Raw genomic sequence first — 19,672 nt, forward strand, 5'->3', positions numbered from 1 at the left:
CAATAAAAAAAGTGAGACTCAAATCTGCCACTCGCGCATAACCTTAAATGTGCATAAATTCAAACATGCGCATGTATATCACAGATCATTCAAGCACACCTTTCTCCCTTGATGAACGCTTCTAAAATGAAACAAACAGGCACATTTACAAACACACATGTTCTGTAGACTCTGCATTTCTTCAGTCTGCTCTCAGCTTTCACAAATGTGGCCCTTTGAAGGGCTGGGCACAGATGATACTGTAAACATGTGTAATATCAGTGTACAATGAAAACACGTTTCATTCACTTATGTGGATATTGTTGTGCAGGAGACCGGCATTTGTTATATTTTTTCACATATTTGTTCTGCTTAATTATGCCTGACAATATAAACAAGTTCCCTTTCATCTCTGCTTTGCCACGGGGTGCCCGTATTTGTGCAAGTACTGTTCAAAAGGTTCCCTCATTATTTTTCCCTGGTGAAACTAGCTCCTGTTTTGGGGGTGGTTTTAAGACGTAGAAAGGGAGGAAAGAGTTTCACCAAGTATAAGCTTCCTTGTCTTTCAAATAAATTGCCTACGTACAGCAACACTCTTAATAGTGAAATCCTAAGCAGAGTAACTCTTGTCTAAGCCCACTGATTTCAGAGCAGAAGCTCTGTTTAACAGGATGCCTTTTAAATAAACATATTGTTTTAAAAAATGTTCTTGCATACACGCTGCTTACCTTCAGTCATGAAGTGAAGATCCTTGTGCTGTGGTGGCACCTGCTGCCAAAGCCACTTTTCTAAAAACACTTGGGAGGCACCAGGAAAGGTATCACTGGGCATCTCTGAGCTCATGGGCGCTGCATTGAAGACTCCTGTGCTACGCAGACCAACTGCGCTGCTCTATATTGCTATCTTTAGGATTCAGAAGACAACTTCTGACATATATTCGTACTTTTGCATACACAGTCGTTCACACAATCACACATGCAACTGCCACTCCAGATTTGAGACCCTGTTGTGTGTACATACACGTGATCATGTTTACGATAACTTTTACACTTACCATGAACAGATGACAAAATGTAATTTGTAGCACAGGGCAAAATTCAAATATGCAGCAGGCGCAATGGGTACACAAAATAGCCAGGCATGATGTACATTAAGTCCCCATGGAAATAAACTGAAACAATTTTGCTTGTGCAAATAAAATACTGCCATTAAAAAACCATAGCGCTCTCTTTCTGCTGTAGCAACTGTCAGTAAGCATCACTGAGATACAGACCTGTCACTCCAGTAGATGTAATCCTCAAAGACCGACACCGAGAACATGTCCATGTTGTTAGTGGAGAGGACAACTTCCCTGTTTTCACCCGTCTCCAGGTCAATGCGTTCAATCTTATCTGTCCGGGCATCACACCAGTAAAGCTTCCCATCCTAAAAAAAGCCATTTTTGTGAGTTACATAGGAATCTTAGGATGCTAAAGCATGTTGCCAGTGTGAGTTCAGACTGGAGATGGAGCAGTCAGTAGAGATAGGCACGAATCAGGAAAATACCGAATTGTGAGGTTCGTAGTTTATCAACATTTCATGAACCACTAACCACAACCTTTCACGAACTTGCCCCGGTTTGCGAACCGGTTCGTTTTGTTTGTGAAAACGTCACTTCCAGGGCAGCAGAAGGTCTGCAGAAAGCCCATCCCCCTCATTGCCTAGGAAACTGAATGATTGGCACCAGGCTGTCTGCAGTGATGAACAGACAAACCAAACAAACTGGCCTAAAGTTCATGGCGGTTCATCAGAAATAGGCTCTGATGAACTGCTGGTTCACGAACCGTGAACCGGCCTGGTTTGTGATGAACTTTGGTTCGTATTTCGGTTCACGTCCATCTCTAGCAGCTAGGTGCACAACCCATGCATTCTCCAACTGCAAGCTCAAACTGATCCCAAGAGGAGAGTATGTGGTCATATAAGGCTGTGACTATAATCCAACCCAACAGCTTCTAGCTGGGACAGGGCTAAACAAGCTGAGCTATCCTTCACTGCGGTGTATCAGCGATTTTTAGGAGTACTAGATAGTGGTGCATGAGTTTTTAAAAGGCTGATTCACAGAGGACGGGTCTAATTAATGGAGTTGGCCTTTTTTAAAATGATTCTCTTTTAATGAATATGTTTTAATGGTTTGGTTTTATAATATCAGCTATAAGCCACCTCAAGCATGAAGAGGCAGCATATAAATATTCTAAATAAATTAATAAATATTAGCCCTGATGGCTAAATGCAGCTTCCACGTTCAGTATCAGCGTAACTCTGAACACCAGTTGATTTGGGTGATGGCAGGGGACGGCCGCTATCTTCATGCCTTATTTGTAACTCTGCCAGAGGCTCTTGGTTGACTGTGGTACAAAACAGGCATACCTTTGCTCTGGCCCAGCAGGATTCTTTTTTTTTATTTCTTTTTGCAGTTCCCCACAGTTCACACGCACAGGGGTCTACTCTTTACCCAACACTAGCCTCTACCCATCTACAAAGCTGATGGCGGCAATTGTGGAACCAAAGCAGGCAGTTCAGCCTACACATGTATCAGTGAAAGAACATTGTCCTGCCAGCTTCGTACAGGGCAACCTTCTGCGTTGCTATCTGTGCCCTCTGTCGCTCCGACTGGGACACAAACTGGAGCGGTACTGAAGTCTTCACAGACAGTAAGCACAGAAACTGTTTCAAGGTCACAGAAGTTTTTCCATTTTTAGACTGTTTTTTGTTTGTACTAGTTTTGTAACTTTAGTATTATTGTGTTATTTATTAGATGTTTTATGCTTTGTGATTGCATATAGAACCCGCCTTGAGTCTCAGTGAGAAAGGCATGCTGTAAAGTAAATGAATAAATAAATCTTGTAGACTGAAACCTGTTTTATAGATGACCCTTACCTATAACATTGTTAATTCTCTTACCCTGGGACCGGCATATCTACGGGACCGCCTCTCCCCATATGTGCCTCAGAGGATGCTCCGATCAGGAGATAAACAACTATTGGTGGTCTCTGGCCCCAGGGAGGCCTTTTCGGTCCTGGCCCCAACCTGGTGGAACTCTCTGTCAAATGAGACCAGGGCATGGAAGGATTTACTATCCATTCGCTGGGCCTGTAAGACAGAGATGTTCCGCCAGGCATATGGTTTGGGGTGAGCTGGGCCTCCACTGGCCGAATAGAGGAGATCGGGATCCCTCCCTATTAGAGGCCTCCACTGTCTAGTCTCTTTTTTAATTATGGTTTTAGGTGGTAGACTGATTTCCCCTGACTGGTTGACTGCTGCTATTTTTGTATTCTTTTAAATATTTATATTGTATTGCTGTTTTAAGCTGTTTTAAAGTGTGCATTTTACTGTAACATTTTTATTGAATGTAATCTGCCCTGAGCCTGCCTGTGCGGGGAGGGCGGAATAAAAAAAAAAGAAAATAAATAAATAAATAAATGACTCCGCCTCTGTCAACTATACCTCATAGTCAACTGAGATCCCATTGGGCCAGCTGATGCTGTTGTTGATGAGGACCACACGCTTTGTCCCATCCAGCAGGGACCGTTCAATGCGAGGATACTGGCCCCACTCTGTCCAAAAAAGATACCTGGAGAAGAGAACGGCCGGTGCCACGGTCAGTAAATGAATCTCTTTTCTACCAAGCAGTAAGGCACAGATGCAGATGGCCTGCTTGCTCCTGGAGGGCTGCATTTCAGAGCAGTGACCTGCACAATACCGATCAGTCCTCTGAATCACCTGAAGCCCAAGGCTTTTCAAGCAGCTCAAGTCTGCACATTCATTCAGCTGCAAGTGTTGAGTAATCAAGTGACAAAGAATCAAATTATTTACATACATGTGCTAATCGATGGATTAGATCCAGTCTAACTTTCCCACACTCTGCTCCCCCCCCCCCACTAATCTCCTCAAAGAGCAGGGTTTCACCTACCTGTAACGGTTATTCATTTTCTTCTGTGCAGGTACATGTAGGAACTGCGCATGCGCATGCCAGCCGTGCGCATGTGAAGTTCCCATGTATGCCTGCACAGAAGAAAACAGGGTTGCACCTACCTGTAACTGTTGTTCATCGAGTGTTCTTCAGTGCAAGCATACATGGGAACTGTGCATGCGCACGGCTGGCCTGCACATGTACAGTTCCCGTGTGGGATTGCACCGAAGACACGATGATGAATATGTAAGATTTCAAGCAGCATTCAGGAGCCTTACATCTTCCCATAACCGAACTCAATAGTTTCTTCTTGTCTCAGACTGAAAAGCACCTCGTGTTTGTTTCTGTCACAATCATTTGTCTTTGTTCTAAGTAATCTCACTCACCACAGCTGATCTTACCCTTTTGCTGGGTGCACCGTGATGGCCCGCGGCTTGTCCAGCCCCTGTGAGATCACCACATAGCGGAACGAACCATTGAGCCTGGCTACCTCAATGACGTCAAAGCCCTGGTCTGTCCAATAGATGTTGCCTAACAGTGAGAGGATATAAGATGGTTACTTAGTTCAGAAGGAGGCAAACCACAGCTCGAAGACCACATCCAGCTTGCAGGAATTTTTCACCCAGCCCTCAAAATGTATTTTCGATTGCATGAAAGAATGTGAGCTCCCAGCACAGGAAATGTAATGACAGAGAGAGGGCTATGTGCCAAGTCTCCACTCTCTTGCCTTATATCAAAAGTCTGCTGTGGCCAGGAAGCAAAAGAAGATGTTGAGGATGGAGAAGGCAGTTCTTTGCCTAGATAAGGAGCAACATAGAACCTGCCTCCTCTCCTCTTGCAATAAGCTTGGTTTGCTGGGCACCTGCATTTCTGAAGCATTATCCAAACTTCCCCAGGAAAAAAAAAACTTCCCCTGAAAGATATGCTCTGATGTACAGATTTTATGGTGCAGCCCACCATATGATGTCCACACTCAGATATACTCCTCAGGCCAAAAAATGTGCCCACCGTGAGCAAACCAGTTGCTCCTTCTCCCCTCTGCTGGGAGGCAGATGTTTCCCACTCAGCTCTGAGTCTGGGAAATGCAAATTCCCTTACCCGCAATCCAATCCACAGCTATGCCTTCCACCCGGCCGATGCCATTGGTCACCACATCCTCTCGCCACGTCTGGTCTCTCTTGGCACGGCTGATGGTGCTCAGGCCCATGTCCACCCAATAGATGGTGTCATTATCTGAGGGGGGAAAGGAAATGCATTTGGCAGGAAGTGGGGAGAGAATGTGTTCAAAGAAGGAAACAGACTGCAGTTGCTTCTCCTGCTTGGATGCGAGAAATTAATTCCTACAGCTCCCCATGCGCACACATAAAAATATTCTTTACATATGGTTGTTGGGGGTTTTCCGGGCTGTATTGCCGTGGTCTTGGCATTGTAGTTCCTGACGTTTCGCCAGCAGCTGTGGCTGGCATCTTCAGAGGTGTAGCACCAAAAGACAGAGATCTCTCAGTGTCACAGTGTGGAAAAGATGTAGGTCATTTGTATCTACTCAGGAGGGGTGGGGTTGAGCTGAGTCATTCTGTAAGAGTTTCCCAGGGTGTGGAATGCTAATGGCGGGAGGCTTCACTGAGTCATTCTGTAAGAGTTTCCCAGGGTGTGGAATGCTAATGGCGGGAGGCTTCACTGTATCCTGAGGCCTCCCGCCATTAGCATTCCACACCCTGGGAAACTCTTACAGAATGACTCAGTGAAGCCTCCCGCCATTAGCATTCCACACCCTGGGAAACTCTTACAGAATGACTCAGCTCAACCCCACCCCTCCTGAGTAGATACAAATGACCTACATCTTTTCCACACTGTGACACTGAGAGATCTCTGTCTTTTGGTGCTACACCTCTGAAGATGCCAGCCACAGCTGCTGGCGAAACGTCAGGAACTACAATGCCAAGACCACGGCAATACAGCCCGGAAAACCCCCAACAACCATCGTTCTCCGGCCGTGAAAGCCTTCGACAATACATTCTTTACATAGTTAGAAAAGTACCAATCATTCAGTCAACCAACCAACCAACCAACCAACCAACCAATCAGGACCTTTAATGGCATAATAGCAAACAGGCTAGGCGAATACAAATTACAGAATTATTACAATAAAAGGATAAAAACGTGTACACAAAATTCAAGTATAACATCGGATCATGACCGTGTCTTATCTTGATGAATCTTAAAAGGCGTACCAAAGAAACAAAGCAACATTCTCAGTTGTACCAGGAGAGGTGTCCTTCAAGATATTTTGCACTTTAATATGATCAGACAGACTCATCTTATATTCAAGAATAGAGTCAAGATACTGAATATGAATATTTGTGTAAAAGGGACAATTAAAGAGGATATGTGGAGGATGAGAAGAACCTCCAAAAACATCAAACACAGGCCTACTGTCAGTAACGCAACAATTTAAGAACCTCACCATCTTGCCCAGCTGAAAAACACTGGCAAAATTATTCAGCGTTACAAATTTAAAATTGGGGAAAAGTCCTGTCCAATTTGCCAAAACAATATAAGAATCTCAAGAGCAGATCCCCATATCTGGCCAAGCAAACTGTAGAGCAAGGTACATAGGAACCATGCTTATATTCTGCTCAAGTAAGCACTGTACAGAACTTTTAAAAAAGTTTTTTTACATGCATGCTTGAAATTGCCCAAATAGCAGAAGAATAATTTAAAAGTCCAGGTGGAGTCTGCCATGCCCTTGTCCATAGCCTGTGATTGCTGATTGAAGGCCAAATAAATCATTCCCAGTTATGTTTTCCCCACCATTGGGATTACTTCCAATAATTCCATTAAAACCACTTCCGGTTGCAGTAATCTGCCCTACATTATTTCAATTCCAAAACCAATTTTCCAGCATTTGGAACTATTTGGCCTGGAGGATATTCAACCAAATCATTTTTTTAAAAGTTATTGGTTTGACAGTGCGAGAAACCCAATCCAAACCTTATGCTATTTCCATGATTTCTGATAAAGGAATTCAAAAGAAAAAGACAACACAAGCCAAAATGAACATTTCCTGTTTTTAAATCTATCAATTTTCTGACACTATGATTTTGATCACAATTTGCTGCATTCTTAAAACCAAATCCTGCTAAATTTTTCCTGTTGGCATGAACTCCACACACTGTAATAAACAGGAAGGGTGGGGAGGTAACATACTGCTCTGGAAAGCAGAACTGAGAATGCAATGTGCAAGTCCTCAGCAACGTCATCCCATCTCACTCCAAAGCAATAGTGCTTGTGTTTTTGATCTTTCTGTAGACAGACATTCTTTCCACCGTTCCCCATTCAAAACAGAAGTACAGAGCAAGAGCTCTAAAATCTCTGTTACTGTAGAGCAGGCAGAACTGGAACTGGGAGGGGCTTTCTCCCACCAGAAAGGATGACAAATCTACGTAACCTTGCCTATGGAGTGAATGGGAGGAATAGCTACTGTCAGGATACTGTATCTGCTGATTGAGTGTGGAAACACACAAGATGCATTACACGTGAAGAACACTTGATTGGTCTCGCAAGCGTCCTTGGGAGTGGTAGTCTAACCCTCCCCCTCTCCAAGCAACTGGAGGAAAACCGAACAAAGTGGATTTTCTGGCAAAGAACAGCCGCTCGACTAGAGGGATTCTCTCTTTCAAAAATCCAATTGGCTGGTTTTCCTTCAGGAGCTCAGAGATGGGGAGGGGGGTGTAATAGGACCCTGCTGGGAGAAGAAGACTGGGAGGTACTGGGTTTCTCTCTCGCTCACAGGCTTTTTTGCTGTTATTATGTTGTTCCCAACCTCCCCCTCAACCCCCATTCTGAGCTCCTGGAGGATTTTTGAAAGAAAGAGAGAGAGAGAGAGAGAGAGAGAGAGAGAATGAAAGTCCCTCCAGTTGCGATTCTCCCCGACTGAGCTGAGATTCACATTGAGCAGCTGGGTTTTTTAAACTACAATTCCCAAGGATCCTTGCAGGATCCAACACTCACCCATGCATCTCATGTGTTTTGACCCATAGAAGGTATTTGGCCTGTTGGCCAAATGAGCAGTATCCTTAAACTAAAGGAAGGTACTTGTTCTTTTCATTTTTCTCAAGACAGATGATCTCCTCCCACCCCACCCACAGAAAGATTCATCGTGGCAAATGCATGCGTGGCATTCACTTACCTGCATGGAAATCAATGCCAACAGCCAGTGAGGTCCCGGAGACAGGTACCAATGCATCAGACTTGTCATTGGGGTCCAATGGGATGCCGCGTATACCCTCATGCACAGAATAGAGGAGGAAAGAGCCGACCCCTGCATGCCAGAAAGGAACAGAAACAGACTTGGAGCCTCAGCATAAAGCACATATGAGAGGCCACAGATCAGTGACACAGCACATGGTTACCATTGTCCGTGGTCTCAGGTTCAATTTTCTAAGCATTCAAAATGGCAGAATCTCAGGTAGAGGGGTAAGGATGGATATTAAAGGTGGGATAAACCTCGGAAGGAGTACCTGGTCAGGGATGGACATTACCATTAGAGTAGACAATATTGAGCTACGTGGACTGGTGGTCTGATACAGTATATTATGGTGTGATGGAATACAGTATTAATCATGTATGCGATTCAGTTCATATATAAAAATGTATCCTTAAAGATAAAGATGTCTCTCTGGGGACCAAGATCAAGATAGTCCAAACTATAGTATTCCCCATTCCTATGTATGGATGTGAAAGTTGGACAGTGAAGAAAGCTGACAGGGAGAAAATGGATTCATTTGAAATGTGGTGCTGGAGGAGAGTTTTGCAGATACCATGGACAGCCAAAAAGACAAATAAGTGGGTACTAGATCAAATCAAGCCTGAATTCTCCCTAGAAGCTAAAACAACAAAACTAAGGTTATTGTACTTTGGTGACATCATGAGAAGACAAGATTCACTGGAAAAAACCAATAATGCAAAGAAAAGTAGAAGGCAGTAGGAAAAGAGGAAGACCTAAATCGAGATGGTTTGACTCAATAAAAGAAGCCATGTCCTCCAGTTGTTAATGATAGGACATTTTGGAGGTCTTTCATTCATAGGGTCACCATAGGTCGGAGGCGACTTGACGGCACATAACACACATGAAAATGTATAGATATGTCTGACATACAATGGTTGACTGCATCTTGCTTATAGAATTTTTCTTGTAAAGTTACTCATCCTTTCTTCAGCCTTGAAGAAGCAGACCAAAATGAAGAGATGTACTGTTCATTGTCAGAATGAGTTATGAAAACCTCATCTTCTGCCAAACTAGCTCTTAACATACAGAACAATACCGTACAGTTGATTCAATGCCCAGAAAAATCCCATTGTGAAAATCTTGTCGATCAGAGCATGCTCAGAGCAGCATCGTATCAGGCCTTTAGAGGCCACAAATCATACAAATATATGCTGTATAACATCCAAATCCGTGGAATCTGCTTTTCTCCCTTTTTTGCCAAAGATCTGGGTAAGAAGCTTTGAAATTTAACCTTTTTTCTTACAGTATGATCACACACTAACGACTGAGGGCCAAGCTACAAGTGACGGATGACACTTGAACGGCAAGTGGATTGAGTGGAGGGCAAGTGAACAGGGAGAAATACACTTGCTGTTCAAGTGTCATTTGTCACTTGTAGCTTGGCCCTGAGGCAGCAACCCATCTGGAGTGTTTAGCATTTATATAGTGCTTTACAGTGTTCAAAGCACTTTTGTAGGCTTTTAATTTAGCCAGGCTTACAACAGCAGGCTAAAACCACAGGAGGCCACCAGGAGGCGCTGTCCGAGACCACTCAGACAGGCAGAGCGGCACCTTCCCCCAGGAATTAGATCCAACAGCTGTACACCACACTCCACAAAACCCATAGGAGCCCAGTGTGGACCATTTATTCACCTTCACAAGACTGCTGTCCGGTCTTCAGGCTGTAGCCAGCTGTGCACATGCAGGAACGAGAAGTCTCCGAGACCGGAAGGCAGAGCTGGGAGCAATCTCCATTGTTGATACTGCAGGGATTGGTACCTGCAACAGCAGAAACACAAAAAGGAGATGGATGGACACGGCTGGGCAAAGACTGCTGGAGTCGGTGCAGTTATTAACAAGCTTCTCAGCACGCCCCACATGGCTTCACAGAACGAAGGGGGCATGTCTGAGCCTTGTTGACAAATCAGGAAGGCAGTTTTATAATGACTACAATTACATAAAGAACCACCAAGTCCTGAAGCCTGCCTCCCTAAAGAGCCAGCTACCAGGCTGGTACAGTCATTTCCACAAAAAGTATGCATGTACCACTGCTTCCTGACTAGAGATGGGCACGAACAGGGAAAAAAACCGAACACAATGTTCGTTGTTCGTTGCCGTCCACGAACAGTGATTTAGGAACATAGACGAACATGATCTGTTAACGAACACATTCATGGTTGGATGTTAGTTGGGGCCAGAACGCCCCCCCTTGGGTCTTAGAGAGCCCATATTTGCAGGGAGTGTTCAGAAGGCTCTCCTCCAGCCATCGTCCAATTTGGAGTGCCACACTTGGAAGGAAGACCTGCCTATCAAGCTAAGTTGGTCTTAGATTGGGGTTTCCAGGGCAACAGGAGTTCAGACAGAGTTCAGACAGTCCCTGCCTACGTTGCCAAAGGAATTGAGTGAAGGTGACAGACTGTCTGGCTTTACAAATGGCTGATGAATGCAACAAAACACATGTTCGTTCGGAACGGGGCCTCACGAACAGCTTGCTTGCGAACAGCAGAACAGTATTGCTGTTCATATTGCTGTTTGTGCCCACCTGTATTCCTGACCCACTACCGTTTTCCCATGGAGCTTCAGGCCCTCCCCTGGTATGAAGCAGACCTACATCTCATGATCATTTGCGCATCCCCAGACCTCACCTTCTTGCTGAATGCTCTCATTATAGACTTTCATGTGCATGACCAGGGTGGTGCTGTTGCGCAGCACAACGGCCTCCGACCCATCCTTCTTGTTGCAGGTGCCCATTTTTTCAGCAGCCTGGTCAGCCCACCACAACTTGTCACCTGGGAGAGAAAAGGGAGGCTTAGATGCGTAAGGAAGCAGGACAGGTGCACTTAAGTGCATATGTGCTGTGAAATCATACCTGACCCCAGCAAGGGACTTCCAAGGCAAGTGAAAAGCAGAGGTGGTTTGCCATTGCCTTCCCCTAAACAGCCTTCCTTGGTGGTTCCCCCATCCAAGGACCAACCCAATTTTGCTTCCAAGTTCTGACTATACCATGCTATCGTCTTCCCCATGCTATCGCCTTCTCCCTTTGCGTCACTTCTGCCGAAATGTCAGCCTCTGCTAGTTAGATCCCGTTACTTCACTGAGACACTTCAAGAGTCCAGTTACTTTATTAGAGATCCATCAGTATCAGTGGACTCAGACAGCAGCATTGGCAGAAGTGACGCAAAACGGGAAAGCAATGTTAGTTATAGGGCAAGGTTCCTGCCCAGGGATAAGGACTGTTAGGATTTAGGTGTTCAGGGCCTAGAAGGATGGGTGGGGGAGGGGAAGAAGAGGATGAACTCATGTCTCAGGGAGATATAGCTCATCTGACGAAGAGAATTGTGGTTCTCAAAAGCTTATGCTACAATAAAGTTAGTTAGTCTTAAAGGTGCTACTGGACTCTTTACTATTTTGCAACTACAGACTAACACGGCTAACTCCTCGGGATCTATGACCAGAAATCATCTGGAAGCCAAGAAAGACATATTAAAATAGGAGCACAAGGTTGCCAGCCTAAACTGCCAGCTGGCAACTAGTGGGAACTTTAGGTAGGGGGACATTCAAATTCCAGCACAAAGGTAGAAGTTACATCAAAGCTTACACACACACACACACACACACACAAAAGTTACACCAGAACAGAAAGGACAGCAGAGAAGAGTCTCTATATATTGTAACTGATCCCTTTCCCAAGCTTGCTTCCCTTCCTTACCCATGATAGCCAGTGCTGTAGCCTTACGCAGGTGGGCCTTCATGGACTCCAACACCTCCAAACCGCTGCCATCCAAGTTACACCTATTGATGGTGCCATTGCCAGAGCTGATCCAGTATAGCTTGCTTTCCTGGTAGTCGATGGAGAGGCCTGGTATGAGAGAATTGTTACTGGAATGTTGGCTTAAACACGGAGGAGGAGCTACAGTACCCTTGATGAAAGCCCTGTGCCATGTGCCTGTGAATGCTTATGTACAAGCATGTGAGTGTGAAGTAGAGATGGGCATGAACCGGGGGGGGGGGGGGGAACGACCTGTGCAGTTCATGGTTCGTCGTGTTTAATGAACCACGAACTTTCATGAACTTGCCCCAGTTAATGAACTGGTTCATTTGGTTCGTGAAAAGTCACTTCTGGGCCAGCAGAAGATCTGCAGAAAACCCCTCCTCCACATTGCCTAGGAAACTGATTGATTGGCACCAGGCTGTCTGCAGTGATGAACCAAAAAACGAACCAAATGAACCGGCCTAACGTTTGTGGCGGTTCATCAGAAATGAGCTCTGATGAACCACCGGTTTGCGAACCACGAACCGGCCCAGTTCATGCTGAACTTTGGTTCGTATTTCGGTTTATGCCCGTCTCTAGTGTGAAACATCGAGTGTGGGTTGTTGAGTTGGACCCAGCCATCCTTTCTGTTTCTGAAAAAGATGTGTGTGTGGTTTCCTTTGAGCACCAAAAAACCCTATGTTGGAGATCGTGGAACCTTCAGGGACAGATGTCATGTGGACACCGTGCTGAGGAAGAGAATGACAGGATTAAGTGACAAAGCTGGCTGGATCTAACCTATTGGGATGTACAATTGAATGCATTTGTACGACACCCCCAATTGTCATTATAAGAATGCTGGTTCAGGCAAACAAAAAGGTTTGCACTCATTAAATAAATGAAAATAAAACAAATTACAGGCTTGTCTCTCATCCCCCACCATGATATTACTACAGCTTGCTTTGAACACAATATAGTATAGTGCGGCTTTGGCCTCTGAACCCCCTGCTGTGGCCCTTCAGGGGCACCTGATTAGCCAGTGTGAGAACCAGGATGCTGGACTCAATGGGCCACTGGTCTGATGCAGCGGGACTCCCCTTGTTTTCTTCTTTGTACAGAAGTCACAGCTCGTTGAAGTGCCTTGTGATTGCAGGAGTCAAGTCTCCAAGCTAATACCATGGTTCATGCTTTTGCGCATTCCAGATATGGAACTGTAATGCCAAATAACACAGTACTGACCTAAGCAGAGTTACTCCCTTCTAATCCCATTGTCTTAAATGGACTTAGAAGCATGTAAACTCCATTTAGGATGACACTTGCTGATTCCGCACACATTGGATAATGCACTTTCAATGCACTTTATCAATCGTTTGAGGTGGATTTTTTGTTCCGCACACAAAAAATCCATTCCAAATGATTTATAAAGAGGATTGGAAGTGCATTATCCAACGTGTGTGGAATCACTCACTGAAAAACTATACAATGCAACATTCCGCACACGTTGGATAATGCACTTTCAATGCACTTTAGTTATCGTTTGGAAGTGGATTTTTTGTTTCACACTCGAAAAATTCAGTTCCAAATGATCTCTAAAGAGGATTGGAAGTGCATTATCCAACATGTGCGGAATCAGCCTTTATCAGCCTGTTTATGTTAGTCACTGATGGAATGAAAAAAAAATCAAACAAATGGACAAAGCTCTGGTTTCCTGGAAGCAATTCTGTTTAGCATCCTGCTGCAGTGATGTGGCTGTGCAGGTACAGTGGTGTGCACAAAAGGGATTCTCTCATGGTTTCAATGCAGTTGTCACATTAATGCATGTCCTACTTCTGTGTAAGGCTGTTCATCTGTGCCTCTGGACTTCCTTGGTACATGATTTGGGATCAGATTTTTGCAGGAGTTGCAGTGAAAGTGCAAATCTCTAGTTCTAAAAGGGGCTTGTGGTATAGGCGGAAGGCAGAAAGAGGGCATATTCTAGCATCTTGCATTTCACTCCTGCACTCTTCATGCAGGCACAAGCAGAGGCATCCATTTATGGGAAAAGAGATGGAGAAGGTTAAAAAGGATTATGTATTCTTCTACTTTTAGCCTGTTTTGCTTTCACCTACCAAGAAGATGGGTGTGAACGTAAAGGGAATGAAGGTCTTCAAGCCTACTGAAGACCTCTATATTTTAAGGATGAAATGGATCCCAAAATATTTGGAAGAGCTTCCCAGGGCCATTCCAAAGATCATACCAATTCTGGAGTCAGGAATGAATCTCAGTCGCAAGCCAAGAATTGCATTAGCCAAAGGGATACAGACATGGCCAATGATGGCCACAAGTGATGAGAAACCCTGGGAATCAAGGTTCTTGGCCACTCCTAAAGGGTACAGAGTTAAGAATGGACATGGTGGAGTGGGATTTTCTCCATACCAACAGGGCCCTTTTGGTTCGCAAACAGCAGGCTACGGTTGCTGCCATCCGTATTGGCAATGCTGATGTTATCTCCGTCTGTCCAGTAGAGTTTCCTATGAAAGAGACAAACAAAGTTCCATAAAATACAGACTCTAGCGACTTACTTCCGGCAAGTCGCTAGTTCAGTCCCATCTCCAAGGATGGAACTGTACTTTACTTTGGTAAACACATGTTCTAAACTCATGCTTGCCAAAGTCATATGATCAGCCAGGGGAGAGGGGGCATAATTTAAAGAGAAGAATGAGCAGAGAAGATGTTTTCAATTTTTTGCACCTGCCTGACTCTCCCCAGTAAATGTTTCTACCCTTCCAGACAAGTTTTTTTCTCAGATTTGACTTACTTCTAGTTGCAGAACTGCTGGGATGGGAGTGGGGAGTTGTTAATTGAAGAAGAGACTCATAAAGCAGGAGAATAATAATACTAATAATACTAATAATAATACAAATACAAATAATGATGATGATAGTAGCAACATTCGATTTATATACTGTCCTTCAGGACAACTTAATGTCCACTCAGAGTGGTTTACAAAGTATGTTATTATAATCCCCACAACAATAATCACCCTGTGAGGTGGGTGGGGCTGAGAGAGCTCCAGAGAGCCGTGACTAGCCCAAGGTCACCCAGCTGGCTTCAAGTGGAGGAGTGGGGAATCAAACCCGGCTCTCCAGATTAGAGTCCTGCCGCTCTTAACCACTACACCAAACACCAAGTGTTAAGCATACCCTCCCAGCAGCCAACTCTCCCTTGCAAATGCCACTTCACTCCATCCCACATTGGCTGCTTCCACACACATTGAATAATGCACTTTCAATGCACATTAGTAATTGTTTGCAACTGTGGACTACCATTATTGCTGGGCTAGATACAGACTGGGGCCTGGGGGTGGAAATTAATTGCTAAATGTGGAGGTGGTTACGGGGCTTAGACAGGAAGAAAATCCCCTTAGACATGCCTCTTAAATTCCATTTGGGTCATTGCATTACTGCAACCTGCTTGTAAAGCTAGAAAAACACATTCCAACCCTCAAAAGATAATGGTCCAATGGTAAGTCTTAATGAGCTTCTATAGGAGTGCTTAAGATAGGACAGACCAATCACAATTCTTGATCTTCTGCCAGCTTTTCAAAGCAGATTCACAGCAGCCGACGTTGCTGGACAAGAAGTGTGGGTTTTAACTGTAAATATAGGTCGTGGCCGACCTCCTGCTCACCCCTAACACAGAAATCAGAAATTCAGTGTAGCCAAAATTGTGGTATTTTTATTACTGTGTGTGACATTATTATGTGAGAAAAGCAGGAAAGAAAATAAAATTTAATACATGAAATAAATAAGCCACATGTATTTATAGTACTGAATAAAATAATTGTTGTTATATGATTGGCTGGGGGGAGAGCCAGAGGTGGCAGGTCCTGGCAATTCTCTTTGCTGACTTTTGGCAAAAAGGTGCTAGAAAATAATTATGGAAGGGTGTGGCCGAAGGAAGAAGTTAGCAACAGGAACTGAGATTTTCAGAGGAACTTGTGTATTTCCAGAGCCCTTGTAACTACCCAGTGTTACACCTTTCTAAGCCCAATGACTTCAGTCATCTTAGAAAGGTGTGACTCTGCTTGGGATACCCCTGTTAGATAGGTATTGGTAGGGGGGAGTTAATGCTGCTAGGCAAAGGCATAAAGAACCCTCTTGGAAAGTCAAGGGTGGCCAACTTTGGAATTCACAAGGGCCACTCCATTCTCCAAACACAAGTCCAGGTGTCAGAAGAATCTAATCCCGCTCACAGATGGCCAGGTTCTCCAATAAAGTTCAAGCAATAAGGACTTCACAGCTTTTACCTGTACTCAGGTAGTCACAGTAGATTGATGCAGGTGGGGTGCTGGGGAGCAAACATGCTTTCTGAATAATCCCCCCAAGAAAGAAATTCACACTGGGGCTTTGCTTTTCTGATACACACACACACACACACACAAAAGCACACTCATACAACATACACAACATTTGCTGACGGCTACCCAAGTTATTATTTCAGTTCCTGATTTTTCACCTTCCTTGTTTTTCTGATTTTCCAGCTAGTTTGCTGTCTTCTCCCAATCGAGCAAACGACAGAACTTTTCCCTCTTGGTTCCTTTCCTTCTCCCGCCCCAAATTAACGTGTTTGGAGGAGCCCTCCTTCTCTTCTCGTTCTTTTTCTTCTTTCCATTGCTAAATCACGCGGCTATCAACTTCTGAATCTTAAACCCATTCTTTTCTTGCTATTGATTTAGTTCATCCTTTTGTTTGTGCTTTAATTATATCTAGTTTGGATTACTGTTATTCTTGCTGTAATTACTGGGTGGGATCCGAATTAAAGTGGCAATTTCTCTACCGGTTCCCCCTTCCTGCTGCAGACCGCCCTCACGTCATTCCTCAGGGGCCCCTCTCCACCGGAGCAGCATTTTGTAGAAATTAGTGGCCTGCGGGGGCACAATTCTGCCACTGGAAAATTTATTCTGGAACCAACCCACTGTCTCAACCTCAGGCATTTTATTTCTGTTTTTTATTTAATCGCTCAAATTATTTTCTTGGCTTTGAAATAAAAATATATATTGCACTACTCTCTCTTTCATGACTGTCCTATCCTTTCAGCAACTAATTAAAGGTTTTGTTATTTACTTATAAGAGCATGAATCTTTTCTTCCCTTATACCTTTCATCTTCACTTTCATTACCTTCCTCTTCATTCTTCCCCCACTGCGTTCTCTGGGTTCTTTTTTTCTTTTTACAGCACAGCTCCCCCCCCCCCCCATTTATTAGTGTCCTTTATCGGTTTCCTACACCGGGAATGCACTATCCGTTGACAGCCTCTTGATTAGATCTCTTCTACCTTTTATGAAATCCCTCAAGAACTATTTGTTTTCATCGTTCCCAGGATTTATGATTGTATTACTTGACTAGTCTCCATCGTCCATCTCCTTTTCAATCTTTTCTTTTTATCCTCCTCCCCTATTGAGTTTGATATCCCATTATAATATAAGCTTTTAGGCTGTCCTTTTTGGGTTTCCTTTGTAACCATGTTAACAATGCTTACTTCAGGGAAGTTAATTGCAGGTAGTCGTATTAGTCTGCACTAGAACAGCAAGGTTCGAGTCCAGCAGCACCTTAAAGTAGCTTATTCCCTGGAAATCTGGTTGGTCTTTAAAGTGTTAAAGGATTCAAATCTTGCTAGTTCAGGGAAGACAACCTTCCTGGCAAATAAAAGGGGGGGAGGGGAGAAATAAGGACTGGATTTGGCCAGTGTCCCTGGGAAAAAGCTGAGTTCCAGCAGCACTACCCATGGCTCTGGGTTTTGGCTTGATTCTCCCAGCCAAAGAACCAACCATGCATACTGAACAAAATGATCTAATATGCTGCTGCTCGGCACATGCAGCAGGGGTTACCTACTCCTGACCCAGCTATCTGGGGGTAATAATAACAAGCCACAGAGCAGCTGAGCCATGATGGTTAATGTGGAATGTTCATCAAGTTCATCATGGTTAATGTGGAATGTTCATGTGGAAATCACGTTGCTCCCCCTTCCCAGGAGATGGAAGAGTGCTACCCAAGATCTCTCCCATTGTTCCCTTTGAGCCAGTGCCCCAAGTTGCTCAAGACCAATGGTCCCCAAACCCCAGCCTGCAGACCGGTACCGGTCCGTGGCCTGTTAGCAACCAGGCTGCTGGCAGTGAAGGGACAGGACGGCGAGCTGTGAGGCAGGGTGAAGCAGGGTTTTCTGCAGCAACAGCAACCAAAACGAGATCACGGACTAGACTGGACATAAGCAACACATTTCGGATGTCACTGTCTCCTATCATCTCCAGATGGGAGCATCTAGTTGCAGAAAAACAAGCTCAGGGCTCCCACTGATTCTGCATTGTGGTGAGTTGTATAATTATTTCATTATATAATGTAATAATAGAAATAGAGTGTGCAATTGTATCATCCCGAAACCACCACCATCACCACCACCACCACCACCACTCCGGTCCGTAGAAAAATTGTCTTCCACAAAACCGGTCCCTGGTGCCAAAAAAGTTGAGGACCACTGCTCTAGACTTACCCTTTGAGAGGATGCACAACCAGGCAATGGGGCTTGTCCAGTCCTTGAATCACAGCGTTCTTAAAGGAACCATCTAACCGGGCAACATTGATCTGCTTCTTGTTGGCATCGTAGCTGGTCCAGAAAAGGTTCCTGGAGATCCAGTCCACAGCGAGACCGTGGGCATTGGGTAAGTCTACAAGGCAAAAAAGTTACGTCAAGGAGGGGAGACAGAGGTAAAGTCTAGTGAGAGAAGGGAGATATCTCTAATTAATAACAGAGTAAACTACAAGAACTATGGGTTCACCTAGCACAAGGATAAAATCTAAGAGCACCAACGACTTTCATGGGAAAGAAAAGAAGCAGTGCAAAACAGGAAATTTAAATTGCATCGAAATCGCAGGAGGTCGTAGCCCCTCTCTATACTGCCCTGCTTAGGCCACACCGGGAATACTGTGTGCAATTCTGGAGGCCTCACTTCGAGAAGGATGTGGACAAAATCGAGAGGGTGCAGAAGAGAGCGATGAGGATGATCAGGGGTCTGGAGACTGAGCCCTACGAGGAAAGGCTGAGGGCCTTGGGAATGTTTAGTCTGGAGAAGAGGAGATTGAGGGGGGACATGATGGCTCTCTTTAAATATTTGAAAGGCTGTCATTTGGAGGAGGGCAAGGAGCTGTTCCAGTTGGCAGCAGAGGGTAGGACCCGAAGCAATGGGCTTAAATTACATGCAGAAAGGTACCGGCTGGATATTAGGAAAAACCTTTTCATGGTCAGAGTAGTTCCAAGGTGGAATCAGCTGCCTAGGGAGGTGGTGAGCTCCCCTTCACTGGCAGTTTTCAAGAAGAGGCTGGATGAATATTGGTCAGGGATGCTTTAGGCTGTTCCTGCATTGGGCAGGGGGTTGGGCTAGAAGGTCTGTACGGCCCCTTCCATCTCTGTGATTCTGTGAAAACTCTTTGGCACTTAATCCCAGGAAAAAAGATGCAGTAGTCTACATTGGGGATGAGGACAGATTATTGTCCCCCCAAGAAAATCCTGTAAATTTTATCCCACAGTTCTTTGCAGATTTTTCAGCAGGTGTTTTCTTTATTTGACCTAATCTTTTTTCAATTTTTTTCCTTTCTGCATGGAAACACAGCAAGAATATGGGAAAACATGAAAGAAAAACGTTGAGGAAATACATGAAGCTTGTGCCTTGCAGCAAAAAAATGGAGAAAAGG

The 19,672-nt window shown here is 44.6% G+C and overlaps 1 protein-coding gene across 1 annotated transcript in view; it reads right to left on the reverse strand.

Moving 5' to 3' along the window:
• The window catches only part of LRP1 (LDL receptor related protein 1), a 386,504-nt gene that overhangs the window by 80,378 nt on the left and 286,454 nt on the right, over positions 1-19,672 (reverse strand). The window contains 10 exon segments of the mRNA XM_055003348.1: positions 1,253-1,404; positions 3,463-3,589; positions 4,330-4,459; positions 5,027-5,161; positions 8,118-8,249; positions 9,849-9,974; positions 10,841-10,984; positions 11,905-12,054; positions 14,362-14,456; positions 18,474-18,648. Coding sequence (XP_054859323.1) covers positions 1,253-1,404; positions 3,463-3,589; positions 4,330-4,459; positions 5,027-5,161; positions 8,118-8,249; positions 9,849-9,974; positions 10,841-10,984; positions 11,905-12,054; positions 14,362-14,456; positions 18,474-18,648 — 1,366 coding nt within the window.

The sequence above is a fragment of the Eublepharis macularius genome, chromosome 19, assembly GCF_028583425.1.
Source record: "Eublepharis macularius isolate TG4126 chromosome 19, MPM_Emac_v1.0, whole genome shotgun sequence".
Taxonomy (NCBI): domain Eukaryota; kingdom Metazoa; phylum Chordata; class Lepidosauria; order Squamata; family Eublepharidae; genus Eublepharis; species Eublepharis macularius.